General features: G+C 41.2%; 1 protein-coding gene across 2 annotated transcripts in view; it reads right to left on the reverse strand.

The window, feature by feature from the left end:
- The window catches only part of CHN1 (chimerin 1), a 91067-nt gene that overhangs the window by 63803 nt on the left and 8239 nt on the right, over positions 1 to 19025 (reverse strand). For both annotated transcript variants that reach the window (XM_035331095.1, XM_035331096.1), the window contains exons 2-5: positions 13549 to 13587; positions 10700 to 10755; positions 3220 to 3251; positions 1975 to 2088 (exon numbers count right to left, since the gene is read on the reverse strand). In XM_035331095.1, the coding sequence (XP_035186986.1) occupies positions 1975 to 2088; positions 3220 to 3251; positions 10700 to 10755; positions 13549 to 13587 (241 nt within the window). The remainder of the gene's footprint in view (positions 1 to 1974; positions 2089 to 3219; positions 3252 to 10699; positions 10756 to 13548; positions 13588 to 19025) is intronic.

The raw sequence follows: 19025 nt of genomic DNA on the forward strand, positions 1-19025 counted from the left end.
GGGGGGCCTTTTTATAGGGCCCGCAGCAAGGGTGGGGCAGGGGTGGCCATTGTGACCTCAGCATCCTCGGTGATGGAGTGGCCCATGCATGGCCAAATCTGGGCGGCCGTGCTGGGAGTAGCCTGCACGATGCCCTCGTGGAAGAAGGAGGAGGGTTGGGGACAGGTGAGGTGGGGGGCTGAGGGCCCCTTTTGTGGGGCTGGCTCCCTCGGGCCTTTTTGCTTGCCAGAGAGAAAGGCTGCCCCTCGGCCACAGGGACTGCCCTGCACCGCCCACCCTGTGCCCTGGGTTTATTTTTAACACTGGTTTTTATGTAATTTCATTCTATTATTTACAGAAAAGAACAGAAGCAAGGTGCATCTTCAGCCCTAATGCCCATGTTCACTTTGTGCCCTGAGTGCAGAATTTCTTCCCCACATCACATCTAATCAAAATCTGCCCTCCATTTGTTCTAAGCCATTATTCCATTGCTACACTCCCTGCTAGAGTCCATCTCCAGCTTTCTTTCATCTGAACTTGGGGTTGCTCAGAGGCTCTAGAGGTCTAGGGACTTGAGACCTCTTCCCAAATAATCAGTATCCACAGTACACACCATTAGCGTTAGCTACCCACTGCCCCAGTCTCCCCATCTCCAGTGACAGCAAGAATGCTACCTGCTTGCGTTCACTCCGGTTGGAAAGATGTGAAGTGCTCCTACTCCTGCCCAAAAGCGCAGCCGCTGCCCTATGACTACGGAGCATCATTACCACAATGACTGCCAAGCAAGAAATCAACTTTTTATACTAAGCCTCATGCCAGCGAACAGCATTATCAGGGAACCTCACACAATTCCACCATAATTCAGTGGATGGATGTTAAGTACTTTACAGATGAGCAAATGAAGAAAGCATTAGCCACAGGATTCGAGGAAGGGGTGACAAGGGTGCCAGCTAGTGACCAGCGATGTCCTGCCTGTGCTCCCAGTGCTCAGGAGGGTCCGAGGCAGCCACCAGGCAGCCGCAGAGGAACCAGGAGCCACCTCCTCCCCTGGATAATTCTCAAGATGTGGAAGAGGAAGTAGAGACTAAGACGGGAGGACTTTTATTTGGCATCTTACTATTACAAAAACAAGTACCTTAGTACAAAATACATTTTCTTTCTCCTGGGAAAGAAAACTAACTTGTGTCAACTTAGTATTCCAGGATATTCCTATTTTAATCATAATCTCATTTTACCTACATAAAACCTTCAATAACTATATTTTCTCTTTCAATGTTTTTCTGTACTACTTCAATTTAAAACAGTGAGAAAAAGAACACACCATTTCCCATTTGACAGCTCAGACCAAAATATTCTCAATTACTTTAAAAGTAATTAAACTATTTAGAATTTATATATTTTAAATATGTAAATATTTATTATCTGATATTATCTGATCTACTTGCTAGAGTTTTGCAGAATGAGGAGACAGATCTGAAAACACTGCTAGTTAAGAGGGGTTCAGCCAAAAATAAAATAAAATAAAACACAACTGATTTATTGGCCACTCTGTAGAGCGACTAGAAAGAACTAATTGCTCTTCAGCAACAGCTAGCTAGCAAGTAACCCGCAGAGCCGAGCAGTCATGGGATCTCATAAGATTCCTTCTATTTCTCAACTGTCTGCTCCCTCAGTTTCTACACATGGGGTCTCATCTGGAAGTTACATGGAAAAAAGCCAAATGAAAGACAACCAGCAAAAACACAACTGCTATTATCTTGGCAGTGCAAACAATAAGGAATGTTAGCACTTCAGAAATGGCTAAAGCGCTTCAGAAGGCTAAAGATACCAAATCTGTAATAAGGGTAAAAAAAGGTTCAAGTTCATTAAATGCTTACCATGATTTAAAAAAAAATATATTAAAAAAACATAAGGAAGTTTAAGCATTAAGGTCAACACAACAGTATAATCTTTTAAATATTTTATAAATTTTAAAATGAAATATTAATTACCAACCTTAATGCCAAAGTGTAGGTTCCAGGTTGCCGTTGGCTTTCACGAATGAGATAGCTTCCCTCTGCAACACTTAACAACTGGTCAGCTTCCTCCCTTGAGATCATGCCATGGAATCTGAGGAACAAAGGCATTTTGAAACACACGCCTTTTCACTTTTAAATCGCCTTTTCCTCTTCTTTTAAAAAAAGACCAACTATGGTATTTAAAAAAGAAACTAACATAAAATTATTGTTTTACAGGAGCCTGCACCTTAAATCAGCCTTCCTTCTCCCCATATCTGAAGTCACTTTAAATGGTTTAGGAAGGTTTCTCTTCATCTGTGAAACAAGTATATTGCTTTTACAATCTGCAACCATCAATTTCATATGTAGAAAGAAGTCCATTTTCTCCTCTTGGCTTCACAGGTTTTGTGCCAGAGGCATGTAATCCAGCACTTCGCAGCATTCAGGGAGATTACGGCAACTTGCTAAAATGTTAGGGATTGCATATAAGCAATTACTGGTGTAAGAACCTAGCCATGCCACACAGCTTGTACCAAAATATACACATCAGATCTGTTTTGTTTTTTTTTTTTTTCTTCCCCACACTAAATCTGACCATATTTGCTGCAGCATTCTGAAGACAAATACACATAAATGTTACATATATATTACATTTGTGTTTCAGTTTTTTTTTTCTGCACACACACATCTTTTGCAAAAGTCAATTGGAGGGTGGCGTAGAAAGAGACAACCCTCTAAAAGAACAGAAACACATCATTTTCTCACTTAAGGAATCACTCAATAATATTTACAGCCATCAGAAAATGCAGCTGCAATTTTAGGTAGACAAAAATGCTGCAATAATAATCTGATGTCCACACAAGACACAGTGCAAGGAAATGGAGCAAAGTCCCTTGTTGCAAATGCATAAGGAGCAGCCTGGCAGAAACAACAGAGCTGAGGTGCAAATGCAGTTCTGCATTGCAGGACTGACTTTTCATGGTTCGCCCACCAAAAGGCAACTCCTGACCTTGCCAAGGTCCCACACAGAGACAGCTGAGCAGCGAATGGAGCAAAGTACTACGAAGCCACCTGCTGCGAGGGAAAGCTGCCTGCGAAAGGGAGAGCTGGCATGTCAGGCCCATGTCCCTCTCTGCAAAACAGGCTGAAGACAACATGCCCACAGCAAACACTTTCAACCTTTTCTGTAAATATTATCAACCAACATGTGGAGATAAACCATGTTGAGATGTGTGTTACTTACTCTCTTCCATAATATTTGGGTCTGTTCTCGACCTAGAAAAAAACAAATGGAAATTGTAATGTTTCATGTTGACATAGAAAGCACACTGTAACACAGAATTAGAACCAGGAAGTGAAGTACAGATGAAAATCATTTTCCACCCTAGGATTTTCCATGGGAGTGGAACAGAAGGAGAGCTAAGGTGGAGCTTTGGGAGAACACTGCACTTCTGAATGGGTTAAAACGAGGTGAGAAAGAATGAACAGCTTGGGTTACTTGGGTAGTGAGCATTGCTTGTGCAAGCTGTCAAGAAATGAAATAAAAGATTCATTTCACATAAATGTACTGTATTAAGTGCATTTACACGGTGAAACATCTACAGAACTCTCATATGTACAGGGTATCGTCCATCATAAAGCTGTTGCTGTCTCTGCTGCGAGAAATTCAACCATTATCATATCCCATCAGAGTGAGGGCAAGAGGCAGATTAAAGAATCTGCCTAAGTAGCAAGTGCCTAATTATATACTACTAGACTTCACTGAAATGTGTGATCTGCAGTATCACCTAAAAGACCTCCACATCATGTATGCATGTCACATTGTGTAACAGAAGATGGTCCATGCTCCAGAGATCGTACAGTGTCAGGGTGTCAGAAGACAATGTGCCTGCTATGTATTTCAGATGAAGTAATTCATTTGAAATTGTCCAGGAAGATTTCTGACAACTGCGGAACTACAGAGCTCCCACAAATCAGCACAATAATCTAAACCACCAGATTATCCTTCTTTGCTAAATTTACAGGCTGAAAAATTGGGGGGAATAAAATTTGACAATTATACAACCTGAACTACAAGAGTCTAAAATGACACCAGCTATAATAAAATACAAAATACTTACAGTAAACTGCCACTTCAGTTCCCTTTTTCCATCTTTTCAAAAGATGCCTATTAAAATCAGCACTTCCCTCCAGTTATCTCAGTGGAGTATAAATAAAGATTTCAGATGTCCAAAACGTCAAAAAATATAACCCAATCCGCAGACTAATGACAACTCTTCCATACCCCCAGCAAACAAAAGTTGTTTTGGTGGTTCATCATTTTTGAAAAAACATTCAATCGCTGGAAAGATTAATCATGTTCTAAAACATTTCCTTTTCCCACATGAAAACAAACAAGAGTTAGCCAGGGTGAACTATTTTCAAAGGCCCTGAGGAGACTGGATCATTTCAAAAAAAGAAAAAAAAAACAACTCTTATGTATTTCTGTTAAAATCAGACTAGTTAGTTAATAGCAAGACAACAACATGAAAACAGAAAAAGTGAAAGTATTTTATTATTATTATGATATAAACTTGCAACAGCTCCTATCTTTGCACAGCTAACTTTAAAACTCTCAGGAAAAGACATTATTTTTTAAAAACTGCCTGAGACTAACATTATGAATAAGATTTTGTTGCCTGTTTGTTGTGATTTTGTATTTATCTCAGCAATACAGTGAATTTATAAGATAGAATCAGAAAATACACATAGGCAAAAGCATTACATTTCAGCAGTGGATTAGTAATGTGACAGGTCTCCCCCAGAATACCTGCAAATCACATTGCCACACTGCCCTTCGTGCAAACGACTTGAAAACGTGAATTGGCAGAAGACTGGGGCAAAGCAGCAGAGCAAAGCTCCAATGGGCTCCGAGGCAATTTTAGTTTGGTTTGCAGCTCATCTTGGTGGATGACGAGTTAAAGAGCAAAATAACCACTTCTGTTAACGTCGAGTCTCTCCTGATCAGTTTTACAAACTGTGCAAAAACGCCTCTACAAATGTTGATGTGCAGGATGGTTAGTTTGTATAAACCCCAGTGCAACAGGAACCCATTTCAGACTGTGGCTAAACAGAATTCACTTAGTTTTATAGCCTGGTTTTCTGTATTTTATTTTCCCATAACTTTTTTACTTTTCATGATACTAGCTTTTTGTCACCTAGACTGAATGTGTGCATTTAGATTCGAAGGCAACTCCATCTAACTCAGCAGGGGCCTTCTCATTCACTCAGCACTAGCTGGGCTACACGTTTAGTGCAGTCCATGTGACCTTACAAAAACAGAGATCCTGTAGGCCAAATTTATCATGTAAGACAGTAAACACCGTGCTTCAGCTTTCGACAACGCTTCCTAGGAGTATCGTTACACCAACTTTACTCATAGCAAATTAGGCATAAAAGAAAGTGCGCCATTTGCTCTTAGTTAACAATATGCAACGTTCCTGGGTTTTTCATGTCTGTTTGGACTTACTGCCACACCATATTTCTGAAAATTACAGCTGCAGGTACCCGTGAGCACCGAAAGCCAAAGGAAGCCAGCGCCGAAGCTTTGTTAGCCCCTGACTTTCACACTGGGTCAGCCTCAAGCTCAGGACACAAAATCAAAACATCCAGCTGGACTGGAACTAAAACCCACCTAAGGAAGGAAATGTTCTAAAATAAAGCAGTAGCAAGAAAAGGATCATTTTAATTAAAGCTGTTAGCTGAAAATACAGCCCAATGTCCTCTGCAGTTTCTGTCTGATTTGGCAGCGCTTTTGGACCAAAGTGTTGTTGAGCATGAGTAAAAGCAGCCTTAACTACTTCATTTACTCTGTATGCAGCAAAGACAAGCTGAATGCTATGTCCTTGGACTTCTCAGAAATATTTATTTATGGGAAGAAAAAAAAAAAAAAAGTCCTACTGCTATTTGTTTACCCTATGTTTGGCACAGTTTTAATGTTGCTTCTTACTCAGAAGAAAAAAAAAAAAGCCCTTATTCACAGGGCCTCACAGACTTATTGGAATTTTCATCCGCAAGTCGAATGGGAAATAGCTGCATTAATTGTGAGATATTGGCTTTCAATATTTGTATTGTACATGCACTGAGGCCACAGGGAAGTTTCAGACCTCTCTGTGATACCCCCAGGAAACACCAAGGTGAATGAAGTTATCCACCATTGCTTTGCTTCTGATCTTTTTCCCCCACCAACTGAGGTAAAGCCAATAAAACCAAGTGAATAAACAGACAAATGGGTCAGACTTTGCAAGCACCTTACAGTAACCATTCCTTTGGAAAAGAGTCTCCTTACCAGGAAAGCTGGGACGACGTTCTGGGTGAATGTGACATAGATTAAGCCATCTGTGCAAACAGCTCTAACGACGATGTGCATTATATATGCCCAATCTCTGCTGTGCTTCTTGACCGCTCACAGAGGCCATTTTCACGAGGCTACGCAGAGATGCTGTTTAACAGCTTGTTAACTGCTTGCACTGGATCATGATGAAGCCTCGTTACAGGGCAGGAAAGGGCAGTGATTTTAATTGCCTCCATCATTTGGCTGTTTTTTTCCCCACACATAATTATTTAAAATTTATCATGGAATGCCTTCAAATGACAGGCAAGGATGCCCTCAGTATGTCTGTGCACACACACACACACACACACACACGTGTATATAAAAGATTATATGCACAACAACCAGAAATTCCAGGGAGGTAATACAAGATCAGCTGGACAAATGGCATCACAATACTGATGTTAGGTCTCACACAAAAATCCAAGGTTCTTCAAAATTGATGATTCCATAACATTTTAAGTTTACAAATGAGCATTATGTAGTGTTAAAAGCCTTGGCTCTACTTCATGATCACCATAAAACATTCCCAGTGGATGCACTGTTCTTTCTAGCTCCGTGTAACTCCACTGAACTGCATGCTGCCCTGATACAAGACTGGTGTAGCAGAGCAGAAACTCAAATCCTCTGTATTTGAGAAGCATTTCATGTTAAGTAGGTCATTCTGTTGAATACACCTCTCAGTACCAGCACTCGTACACCACGTGTCTTTGCACCTAAAATAAAAGACTGTGCAGTTTTTCTTTTTTTGCCGTTGTTTTTTACACTGTAACTTCCAACTATTCTTTAACAAGTGCCTTTTCCTCTAATCATCACTCTCACTCTTGCTTATTTCAATAAGTCGAATACAATAACGCAAGGGGAGCAATTTAGGTGCTAATATCTTACCAAATTACATGTTGCTCCCTCCCACTGACCTCTTTGATGTTCTCTGGACCAAAATTCTCATCCTAATATTTATGAATTTGTTTATACAGCTGGATAATTCAACCACTTAGGAAAAGACTCTGCTCCCCACTGACTCATGCATGGCTGCTAATAGAAACCCAGCTGAGAAAGAGCAGATCACAAAGCTCAGCACTAGCAGGAGAGGCTGAGACCACAGAGAAAGGTTAAACATGTTACTGCTCACTGAATATATTTTCACATCAAATCTGAAGCAGCTGCATAAATTGTTCGATATTGATAATGAAAAACACTTATCTGCATTGTAATGCATTATTTCAATTTTACCTTTATTAGGTAAAAATAAGCTTCAAAGACTTTTTATATAAAAGGATACTTTAATGAGAAAATGTGTACTTAATACGTTCTGCAGCTATCTGCAGCTGACTGATTTTTTCCACAGCTGCTTTAGTTAGTCCAATTCTTACTAATTTCAAAACCTGTAAACCACCTCTTTCATACCTACCATTTTATTTTTATAATTACTAGTATTAAAATTAAGATGAGAGAATTACAGTGGTCAGTGTAACTTGTATTTGAAGCAGCTTTATACAGATGCTTTTGTATTTGCCTGGCATGAACAGGTCTCTTGTTTGATTCTAAAAAGAGGGCAACCTGGATCTCATGAACAGCTGAAGGGTCTCCATCAGTCCAGAGAGAGGGAACATTTTTAATATGCAGATACTATATATACACATTTATAACTCTGCTTATTTGCCTGGATAGGCTAATAGTATTCTAAGAATATTATGCTTGTGATTTCGTATCACCCAGGGCAAAGAGACCCCAGAACAACTCTGCAGTTAAACTAGTCTGGGATAAGTGGCAAAAGATCTTAACAGATATGCTGGACGCTTTTATCATTTCACAGTTTCTCCCTGAACGTCGGGGACATATGCATTGTGCTAGACAATAATTACAATCATGATGTTATCTGCTGTGAGATTTCCTTAGTACAAAAGTACTGGTATTTTCCCACATTTCTTTTTATTATTTTTTTAAAGAAGCCAAAAAGTATATAGAAAATAGGAAGGTTCTAATTCTGTAAGCATTAAAACCATTACACCTGCAGCTCTCAAAGCATCTAACTGAAGAAACTGAAGAAAAGCTGCTGGGCAGAGGGCCCAGGCAACTTTATGAGCATACATTATAAGAAAGACTGTTGTTACACGAGTAAATAACAGCAGAGCTTTGAGATAAGACTCAGCAAATAAAAGACTGCAGTGATTGCAAAGGCATAGTGTCAGCACCTTGCAAGGAACAGTGTCAGAAGACTACCAGATATCCTTCACACATTTTACAGCGTGCATATATACATAGACCTACACACATACTAGCACTTCTTCCACCAGTGAAATACTTTTGGAAAGAGGAAAGAAAAAGCAGCTATTCAACCACACTTAACAACACTAAACACATGGGAGGCAGGGAATTAAGGACTTCATCTTAGCCAGGTGAGCACAGGCACGATGGAATACAAAGGTAGGTTGCTATCCGATCAAGCCACAACAGGCTGGCAGGGCTCTCAGCACTCTACTTTCTGTCAAGGCTTTTGTAATAATTGTCCTCTGAAACATCCTTCTGCTTTCTCGAGAAAAAGTGCAAGAGGGAAAAGTGGGAGAAGAATGGCAGTATGGGTCATAATCCAAGAAAAGAAAAAAAAAAAGAGAAACACGGAAAATTATTCCCCCCTCAACAGTGTGTGGGGTTCCAGCTGGCATGGGGTCCACATCCTTTTTGCCCAACGGTTGGCCTGGACACGAGAAGATACAACAAAGCTTGAGAACAGATTGGCCATGAACAGTCCCACTGAAGTCAATGGGAAAATCTCCATTCGTGCCAAGTTATTACTCTTGAACTGGAAATAGTGCTGCTGCTAAAAGTGGACATTCAGCCTCCCTAGAATTACAAGCCCGTATTACAAGACTTCAAGTATTTTGTATAGCAATGTAATGGAAAACCCTAGCAGAAAGAACGCACAAAATAGAAAATAACCTTCCTAATAACATCGCAACGAGAGTAAAAAAAACTTCTTTCACAGATCAAATGTTCTACAGATCTCTTCAAATCTCCCTCCCACCTTATGTGATGTACAAAAGATATCTGCTCAACAACCTTAGCAAGATTCTCCCTGTTTGGACCCTCATTAGCAACGGAAACATTGGTTAAAGGGAAACTTTTTGCTACAATGCTTCTTGTAAAATTGATGTATTGCTCTTTCCTACAGCTATGTCCTGCTTAAGTGCAATCAGCTGTTATTACAACTTCTATAAAAATACAAATCCATCAAATTAACAGAAGACAGGAGTGCTTCCTCTAAATGAAAATTTTTGTTTCTGTTAAATCTCTACCTCTTATCTTAAAAATTGACAGACTACTTCATAGAATCCCAATTGGGCATTTAGAAAGATGACAGCGAAATGCCTGCTTAGTTGTGTATAGTAATCCTCTTTCTGATCTAAACTGTAAGCTATTAGTGTTCCTGACACTGCTATGTCCCTCTATATTTAATACTACGTCAAAATGACTAACATATTTCAAGGATTAATTCCCTTTCTCTTGGCACATGATAAAAATGCTCAAGTTTTATTGCAGCGATGTAATAACTTCCAGTGGTTATGCAGTTGTGTTTCGTAATAGTGTTTGACATGTCGAGCCTAACGTTTTGGCAGTTTTGTAACTGAAATTAATGTTTCCCAGGTTCCTAGCTGAAGCTGCGTGAGAGATACAGTTCTAAGCAGACATTTGCTGGCAGGGGTGTTTGGTACAGATAGCACCCGCCAGCACCACAGCCCCAAAAAGGTGTGGGTGTGCTGCAACACCACATAGGGCATGCTGGCCATTCAGTGTCGGCCTCAGCACCTGGCCCCGTGAGCCACTCATTTTTACAAATCTCCGTGATTTGTACCGCTGCATCTCAACAGGGTCCCATTGTTTCTGTGCAGATCTTTAAAAGCTGTGGCTCTGCATAGCTTAGCTACCAGAATTAATGAGTTGTAAGTACTAAGACTCAAATAACTGAATGAGAAGAGGTTTCAGCCTTCTGCCTGCTGATTTATTGCAGGCATCTAGCAGCAATGTGTGTAACAACAGGTGCGTGTTCCCCCTCTACAGCTCTGCTCTTGCTTCTGGGAATTTCTGTCCCCAAAAGGAGGGGAAAATGCATGTTTCCATTTATGTAGGAATAAGTTAAAAAGCAGCAAATGGTTCTTAGGTACATACAACAAACTCAAAATGTATTTTAATTCTATTTTTAGATCTAGTGGCTTTCCAGGCACCACTGACCCCCTACTTACTCTGATCACAGCGCCATACCTCCCATGGAAGCGCTGCTTGGGTTGCACAACATTGAGAAGAGACTTGGAATTACTGGGCTCTATAAAACAAAATGCTTCATAATACCTACCTCGCAAGTGCAGGTAATTCTTCTAGGATGGGGAGCTTCCTGTTGCAACTGATACACTGAGAGAAGACAGAAGTTAAATTTTGATTAATACAGAATCAGTACATCAATTAGGCATTTTAACATTAAATTTTCCTGTTTAAGAAAAAGACTTGCTGCAAGACTTAAATTTGAATGTACATATATCAAGGTCTCAAAAATTACTTACGAGATGTCAGAAAAGAGAATGCTCCCAGCCAAATCAGGATTACTGATTATTTTTACGATTAATTGCTCCAGCACTAGGGAGTCTGTGGCCAAGCTTCCATCAAGCAGATCAGAAAAGGAATTAGGATAAATGCAAATTAAAGTTTATTATATGTCAAATCAGGCAGCTAGCAGTTTTTTTTTTTTTTTTTTTTTTTTTTTTTTTTCCAGTAAGCAGACAGAGTCCCATCCTACTATGCAGGGCACACATTTAGTGATCTGAAATATGAGAGCTTACAGGGAGTCATTCAGAACTTTGCACAGTCAAACCCTCTGCTTTTCTCACTACTCAGTGATGACCTTTCTGAACAACAACAAAAAACAGTACTTTGCACTTACAGATCTAACAACATCAGGAGGCCAGTATTAGTTAACATCCAAATACGACCTAAACTTACTACTATCTTCCAAACTTTTTTTTTTTCCTTTAATATAAGCCTTATTAAACCAGTAGGAGCTAGCTGTAAATTTAATGGTATTAATGTATGGACTTTCTTGTTTAGTGAGCAGATGGAGTGACTTCCAACTTTCAAAACAAAGAGTTTGGTTTGGCAAGTCACCTTCCAAACAAGGCTATCAACAACAAATTAGTAATTGAATAGTACTCTAGAACAAATAAAATGGACATTTGGAACTATAATCTTTTAAAACTAAATTATCTTTCAAACATTAGTACTAACACCAAGGTCTAACGATGTGTGCTGTCACCTTCTTCAGGTAATAAAAACACACGTTAACTTACCCAATAAGATTTGACTTCATTACACTTCTCATTTGATGACGAGTCTTCTCCACTGAGAAATGCATTATTTATGTGCTAAATTACACGAGAATGGAAAAAATGGCAAAATGCCCAATGATATGGCAATCGCAAGATCGACTGGAAAAATTTAATCCCTTTGTTCCAAATAAAAAAGCCAACATTTCTTCCTGATGTTACTAAAATCAATCCTGACCATTCTCTATTGGTATTACAAAAATGATTTTTGCAAGTGATGAAAAACAGCATACACATATAAAATAGCAATCTTCATTTCAAGCATAGCACGACCATTTATTTGCCTAGTGCACAGATCCTTTAGCTGCCATTGTAAAAGCCCTATTTGATGGTGCTGGCCCTTGTCCATGTCCAATTCTGAGAACTGTAGAGTCAAGTTCAAATGAAAAAAAAATCACAAAGCAAAAATGGATATCTCTGAGTTTCACAGAAGAGCACTGGAGAGTCATAATCAGCATGTTCTGCAGAAATTGGCTGGAAGTTGAGAATTGTTTCCCACCTTACTTCAAGCAGGGTTGAAAAGATTTTCTGGATGGAAATCCCTCTTCTCAGACGACAGTACCTTTTGTCCTCTTCCAGTCAGAAGCACAGCAGGTAGAACAGTTAAGTGACAAAACAAGATGCCTATTCCTCCTCCTCTAATTGATGTGTGCACTTCAATCTGTTTGACACCAGTTCCTTCGCTGCACTTATCACCAGGGAAGTCAAGCAAGCCATTCCTTTTCGGCAGTCAGGAGGCAGAAATATAAGGAAACCCCGTGACCCCACACTTAATTCTGAACTAGTAGAAAGGTTCGCTGTGGTGAACCACGGCGATGCAGGAGAGTGGGTGCACACACACTGCATGCACCCGAGCCTTCAGCTCCTGGCAAGCCACCAGTGAAGTTCTGGTATTAACAAAGACCGGACGCCCCTATTCCTGATCGTGGCACAGAACGAACTGCCCAAGCAGGCAGCGTTCCCTGAGGTCAGGCAAGGTACAGAACTGTGATTCATACCCAAAAGCTAAACACACAGAACTCGGTAACAAGCACAAAAACGTATTGCAGTCATGACTAATGACATGTAAAGCCAGGGAGCAAAGTGTCTCAATTTTATCTTTTAGCCATCCACTGCAAGAAAAAAGCTTGCTCAAGTCAAATTCTTTACCATTAAATGGCTGACATGGCATATGACAAGCTGCGGGTGCTACACGTGGTGATTCAAAAGGCACAGACAGGCTTTGCCACTAGATTCACAGATTCAGGCCCCAGCCATCTCCATTATGAGACAGTTGGTAGGAAACCAGGTCTTTCTCGTCGGACCTTCAGAAAATCTAACTTTGCTTTCATGGTCACTCTGGGCCACACAAATGCTCTCGTTTTACTGCATCAGCAAGTTTGGAGGAAAAATTATTTCTTTTGAGTTTTCCTAACCAGTTCCAGTCTCAACTCTAGCGATGCAAGTTACTAACGCAGAGGAGCCCTAAAAGCTTACCAGTGTAACCCTAAGGCAAGAATGGAGTTTGTGCAAGCCCCAGCCTAGGCAGCCCCTAGGCAGCGCCGGCCAGCCCCAAACAGGAGCAGGGCCCCTGGTGTCACTGAGGTGCAGGGAACCTGCCCCGTCGAATAACCTGCATTTGTTAGCCTTGAGGATAAACCCTGCATCGCTCTGTAACGGTAATGAACGCTTTCACTTCTGATGCTTGTAAAATCACATTCTAATTAAAATAAAAAATTATTATTTTTTTTTTTTTTTTGAAGTACCCCACTGAAACTTTTTTAGCTCTGACTTAAATAAGGAAAAAAACAACAAACAAACAAACAAACAAAAACCTTGAGATACTTACAGTAAGATTTCCAAACCGGTGGTCTGTATTCATCAGTATCTGAAAGAACAATGTCAATTTTCAACGTTGTGTTAGAAACATTTTAACACAGAAACAACACTCCAGAAGCCCTTGCAGATTTATTAAGATAAATATTGCCCCTAAATTCTATAACCATTTTTACTAACGAAGTACCGAGCAACCTATTAGAAGTTCCCCTTCCTTAAACAGAATACATGAAAACGTATTTTCTTAGAAAACCATTTGTAAAATGAGAAGCATGCAGATGAGAAGCCAAATGATCGGAGGAGGCGGGCAATGCGTATTATTTTATTATGTACATATTTTCAGATCCTTTTTAAGTTACACTAGAAAGATTTTTTAATCTCGATTTATACTCTAATAAATCAGCCTTCATCCAACTCACTCCTGCTGTTTGCTTTTTCCTATTTCAGATAGCAATTAACAACCCCTAAAATAAAGCCCAAGCATGGAAATACTATGCAACGTTTTGCAAAAACAAAGGGAGCTTTTCACACTGAACACACACTCTGCTTGGAAGTGGTCAGTGGGTATTAAAAGTAACAGTATATTTCTAATCCATAATTTTAATACTCAAAAAATAAATAATAAAGAGCCAACGGTGTTTTCTGTCTCCCTTATGAATTGCTGACAAGTGATCTGACATACTTGCTCAGGGCTCTGTCACAAACTCCATCTCTGATCCACTATTTTACTTCGACCAGCTTCAGGTCTGATCCTGCAGGGTACTGAAGCTTCCTGCAGGGTGCTGAGCTTATCTGTTACCTGCCCTGAAGCAGACGGAGTTACTCAGCTCTCACTGCACGAAAAAGCCCAGAGCTGCAGCGGCTGGGCGGCCAGGCAGCCAGCCCGGCTGTAGGAAATCTCACTGAGGTCTTCAGTTCTGAGCTCTCTTTGCAACTGTCTGCTGCCTCCAAACAACCGATCTGTACTTTTTGCTGTGAGGTTATATAAATATCTAGCAATCTGGGGACCTGTTCCTTAATTTCAGCCTGTGTGACATCTCCATTCCAGAGTCCCTAACGCCTCCAAAACCGAGCCTGAAGCTGGGAAAGGCTTTTGCTTTTACCCCTCAGGGTAAAGCAATCTGCCCTCCGCAAGTTCTTGTCTTAGCCCATCTCTCACACCCACATCCATGTCCCAATCTCTCTAAATCAGAGCTCAGCGGAAGGAGGTATTTTCCAGTTTAATTGGCACAGACCCTCCCCAGGCCCACCCCAGCACGCTGGCTAACCTGGCTGAGCTAGCATTTTGCTTGACTTTTTACCCTGTTATTTTAGCGGTGAACGGAGAAGGTGCAGTCCTTGCAGACCGTCTCGGCGTTAGCCACGTTTATAAATACAATTCACAAGTACTTTGGCATTAAGGCGGCACTCGGTCAAACTGCCATTGCCCAGAACACTATTTTTTGACCTTTGGAAGGCCCTGCAGATGTGCCACCGTGTCCTGGGGACCTGGCACACACAGAGAGCTTCAGCCGCCCACACTACGCTGGGTCAGTGGCAGAGCATCAGCAGCAACACGTGCAGCAGTGGTTACTCACTCCTACTTGGATATTTTTAATTAAAGCGGAGCAAGTAGATTCATTTCAGAAGCATTACAATGTAATCCCTTTGCACTGTAATGTCACATGGAAAAATGGCAAAACTTGAAAGTAAAAGTAATGGGTTTAGTCCCAGAAGAGGATTCTTACCCCACTAGCTGAATTCCCTTTTGCTATGGCTTATTTTTGGCAACGTAGGCACCGGCTGGATTTACAAATAAATAACTTAAGTGAAGGACAACATGCACCGTATTTGTAAAGTATGAGCTGGCTGCTATGAAAATACAAGTATTTTGGCAGTCTAACCCATATTTGCTTGCTCTCAAGCCATGTAATTGTTACGGCTAAAGGCAGCACGATTATAAAACTGAAATGCAACAATATTTGTGCCAAACAAAAACAAAACCCAAGAAGCAAAAACCAAACCTTGTTAAAGTCAGACGAGAACAGCAGTAACTTTCATATAACTAACATGCAGCATTCAGAAATTGGAAGGAATGATTTATGTTACGCAGCTGTGCACAAGTACTTTGTTAGAGATCTGTCCGTAAGCTTTGCTGCCTTACCAGTGTTAGAATACCCCCAGGCCATCCCACATGAGCGAATGAAAATACAAAAGGTCATTTCTATTGTGATTTTAAAAAAATGTTATCTGATACGAACACTGTAGCAGCAAGTACAGGGTGCAGCAACAACGGTGAAGGAAGGGTCTGAGCAAGGATGTTTCTAGTACTCGAATCACTCTGCTACACAACGATAAAATAAAACAAGCATACGCAATGGATTGGCCTGTTAATTACCTGTTTTTAAAGACTAATTGATATGGTCCCGGGTCTGTTAATTACCTGTTTTTAAAGACTAATTGATATGGTCCCGTCTACCAAATCATCAGCATTTTGAAATGCATTATTATGATTTTCAGACAGTACAGGCTTCTGTGCACAGCATCTCCAATTAGGCGTCCAAAGTACCCGAAAAGCACTTTAAGGCATGATTAAAAAAGCACAAAGACGCTGAACCCAAAATACATTTTCTCGCTAACGCTGCACCACCTCCTAATTAACACAATAAACTCCACACTGACACTTCTCAGATTTTTATGCAGCTCCCATCAGCACGGTATCTCAGCTCTGCTAAATGTTTCCATGATAAAATTGAATCATTTTCTTTGAGATGTGCATAGTGTTTTATCTTAACTGTGCTTTCTGCCTTAAGTGAGACGCAATTCAACTTAAAGCTGCTCTTCTCCACTGGTCTGGAGCTCTGCGGAAGACATAAATGCATAAACCGATGCTACCAGCTCTGCCCAGGTGCGATCCTACCAGCATTGGTGAGGCTTCTGCCAGCATGAGGGCCACTCTCACCAGCGAGGACATTTTCAGATCAGGCACACTGTCCGTGTACAGAATCGGCAGTTTCAAACCGAGCCCGGTTAAACTGGCAGGTGCCGGAGCTGAACAGTCTTCCCAAGCTTCGAAAATGAAAATGTTTGATAATTTCCCACCATCCCAAGCAGTGGTAGCTCTTGGATTCTTCAAAACTTTGCTTTGATAAGAAGGGTGTAAGATTTTAGTTTTACATAATAGGACTTCTTCAAATTCTCTATCCTGAATCCATTCTGATCTTTAATAGTTCTCCAGCCTAGAATAGATCAGAAAAGAAACAGCTGCCTGTCCCAAACCTGTACTTGTAAGATCCTCAGAAGACCGTCAGAGAATAAATATATACGTATATGTAAAGAAAAGAGTAAGAATATGTTAAATTGATAAAGCACTTTAAATCCTAAAGCAACAGGCATGGTAAAAGGGTACAGGGAAATAATGCTGCAGGATATGTGAAAATAAACGTACAGTCCTTTACCCTGTAGATTGATTTTTACTCTTGAGCCAACAGCAAAATCACACTAGTCTGCAAAGCGAGCACCTCTCCGCAGCCCTGCAACAGCTGGTGAGTCCTGAGAGCTTATTGCAGTGCCTCTGGTTCGGGCAAGGACCTGCATCCCCTGCGCACCCTAGTGTCACGCTCTCTGTCTCCACTTCTGCGCATGGGTTGCCGGCCCCCCAACTCTCTCTGCAGAGGAGAAGGACGGCAGAGATCGCTGACTATTTCTGCTGCCCTGCTACGACTCACCTAGCCAGCCCGCTCTACCTGCTCAGCGACTCGTCTCACCTCTACTCACGGCTTCCCTGAAATTTGCCTAAACTCAGGCAAAGAGAAGGGAGGCAGAAAAAGCCACAGCAGCCCAGGTAGCAGACCCTTCACGGGCAGAAATGTCACCGTGGAACGGGAGCATTGCTGTCTGGGCCCGGCCTGCCCTCCTTGAAGCACAACCACTAATGAAAGAAAAGGGGAACTACACAGACTCATGCATGAAACACCTGCAAATCAGAAGTGAAAAGCACAGGATGACTGTCAGAAACCCGTGCTTGCACCAGAAAAGTGTTTCTGCCAATAGAAAAACATGCAGCAACTTAGGAGAAGTACATATACAGACACCAATGCCATGAAAGCATCTCTTGGTTTTTCCATAAACATAGATTTGACTAATTGTGACATTACAACGTAGCATTTCCCTTCGTTATTTTGCTTCTTCTTACCCACTGCCATTTTATCCAGTATATAAATCTGGACAAGTTTAGTACTTTCCGAGCGCACGTTTTAACCGTAGAAATCAAAACTGTTACTATTGCCTCAAACTGTTTAGACTGCTCGTCTCTGTGTATTCCTTTTATAGGCAGAATAAAAGTGTTTACCTCTGCTTGGAATGGTTCTTGCTGTCTGCCCTCTGCAGACCAGCCAGCTCTAGGGCAGAGCAGCAGCAGCGTAACCACGCGTGGTAACCCCATAAAGCAGTCGAGGGCTTACTGTGAGGTTTGCTATAGGGAACTCGGTTTTGTTTTTCTTTTACCGTACGTCATTCCCTGCAGCATGGTGATCTGTAACATCATGCTGGAAATTAGCTTAATGCTGTCGGGAAGGGAATAACCAGCTCTGCTGGCACAGCAGCTCTTGACCCAAACCTGGGTTGTATTCAGCAATATCCCTGTCAAACACTGGTGAGGCCTCCCTCAAATGGCAAACCTTGTGGAAGAGGCCGATCTTTACCTATGGGGACTAAACCTCAGCACGATCACAAGTAACTCTAATTTCAAGTTTTACAAACAGCTATAGGACTAAAAAATGGTGTAAGTCATAAATATGAAAAGATGCAAGAAAGTATAAAACCTTCTTCTGTATGCTATGGCCTAGTATTAGCATGTGTTTTAAGATGCTGTATCTTGCTTTATTTGGCAGCAGCATGCATCACATTTTAACTCCCAGAGAGATGGATGACGAGCAGCCATGGCCATTTGCTGACCCATACAACAGACTCCTTCTTGTGCCCTAAAAACAACTTCTAGAAAATCCCTCCTCAGGCTCAAAATGTTGCTTATTAGCACCTTCTATATGCCCAAAGGGCTCACATAAGAGCACTTGACTTACAGAAAGCAAGCTATAATTTATATTGCTGGTGAGACTCTCGAGCCACAAAAACATCAAAGTTGAACAGAAAATGTCATTTCATCTCTGTTTTCAGAGAGCAAGTGCCAACAGCATTTCAGAAACTAAACTCAAGCCATCACGAAATGTTTCAAGCGGCAGCCAAACAGGCCCCAGCAGTTAGGGCTTTTATGCGCTCCAACCAAAATAAAACTCAAATAGCATCAAGGTAATTAAAGGATGAATGCAGCCACCGCCCGAGGCAGCAGTAGTAAAACAGATGGCCTACAACGCCAGGGTTTCAGGGTAGATAGGAGACGCAGGTCTGGCTGCGCCAGCACGGAGAGCGTTTTGCACAAGTCCTCGGGTGCGCGCTGTGGTAAGGAGGGAACACATCATGGGTCTTTTGTCGCTGCCAGACGAGCAGGACCCA

This window comes from Oxyura jamaicensis, chromosome 7, assembly GCF_011077185.1.
Source record: "Oxyura jamaicensis isolate SHBP4307 breed ruddy duck chromosome 7, BPBGC_Ojam_1.0, whole genome shotgun sequence".
NCBI classification, from domain to species: domain Eukaryota; kingdom Metazoa; phylum Chordata; class Aves; order Anseriformes; family Anatidae; genus Oxyura; species Oxyura jamaicensis.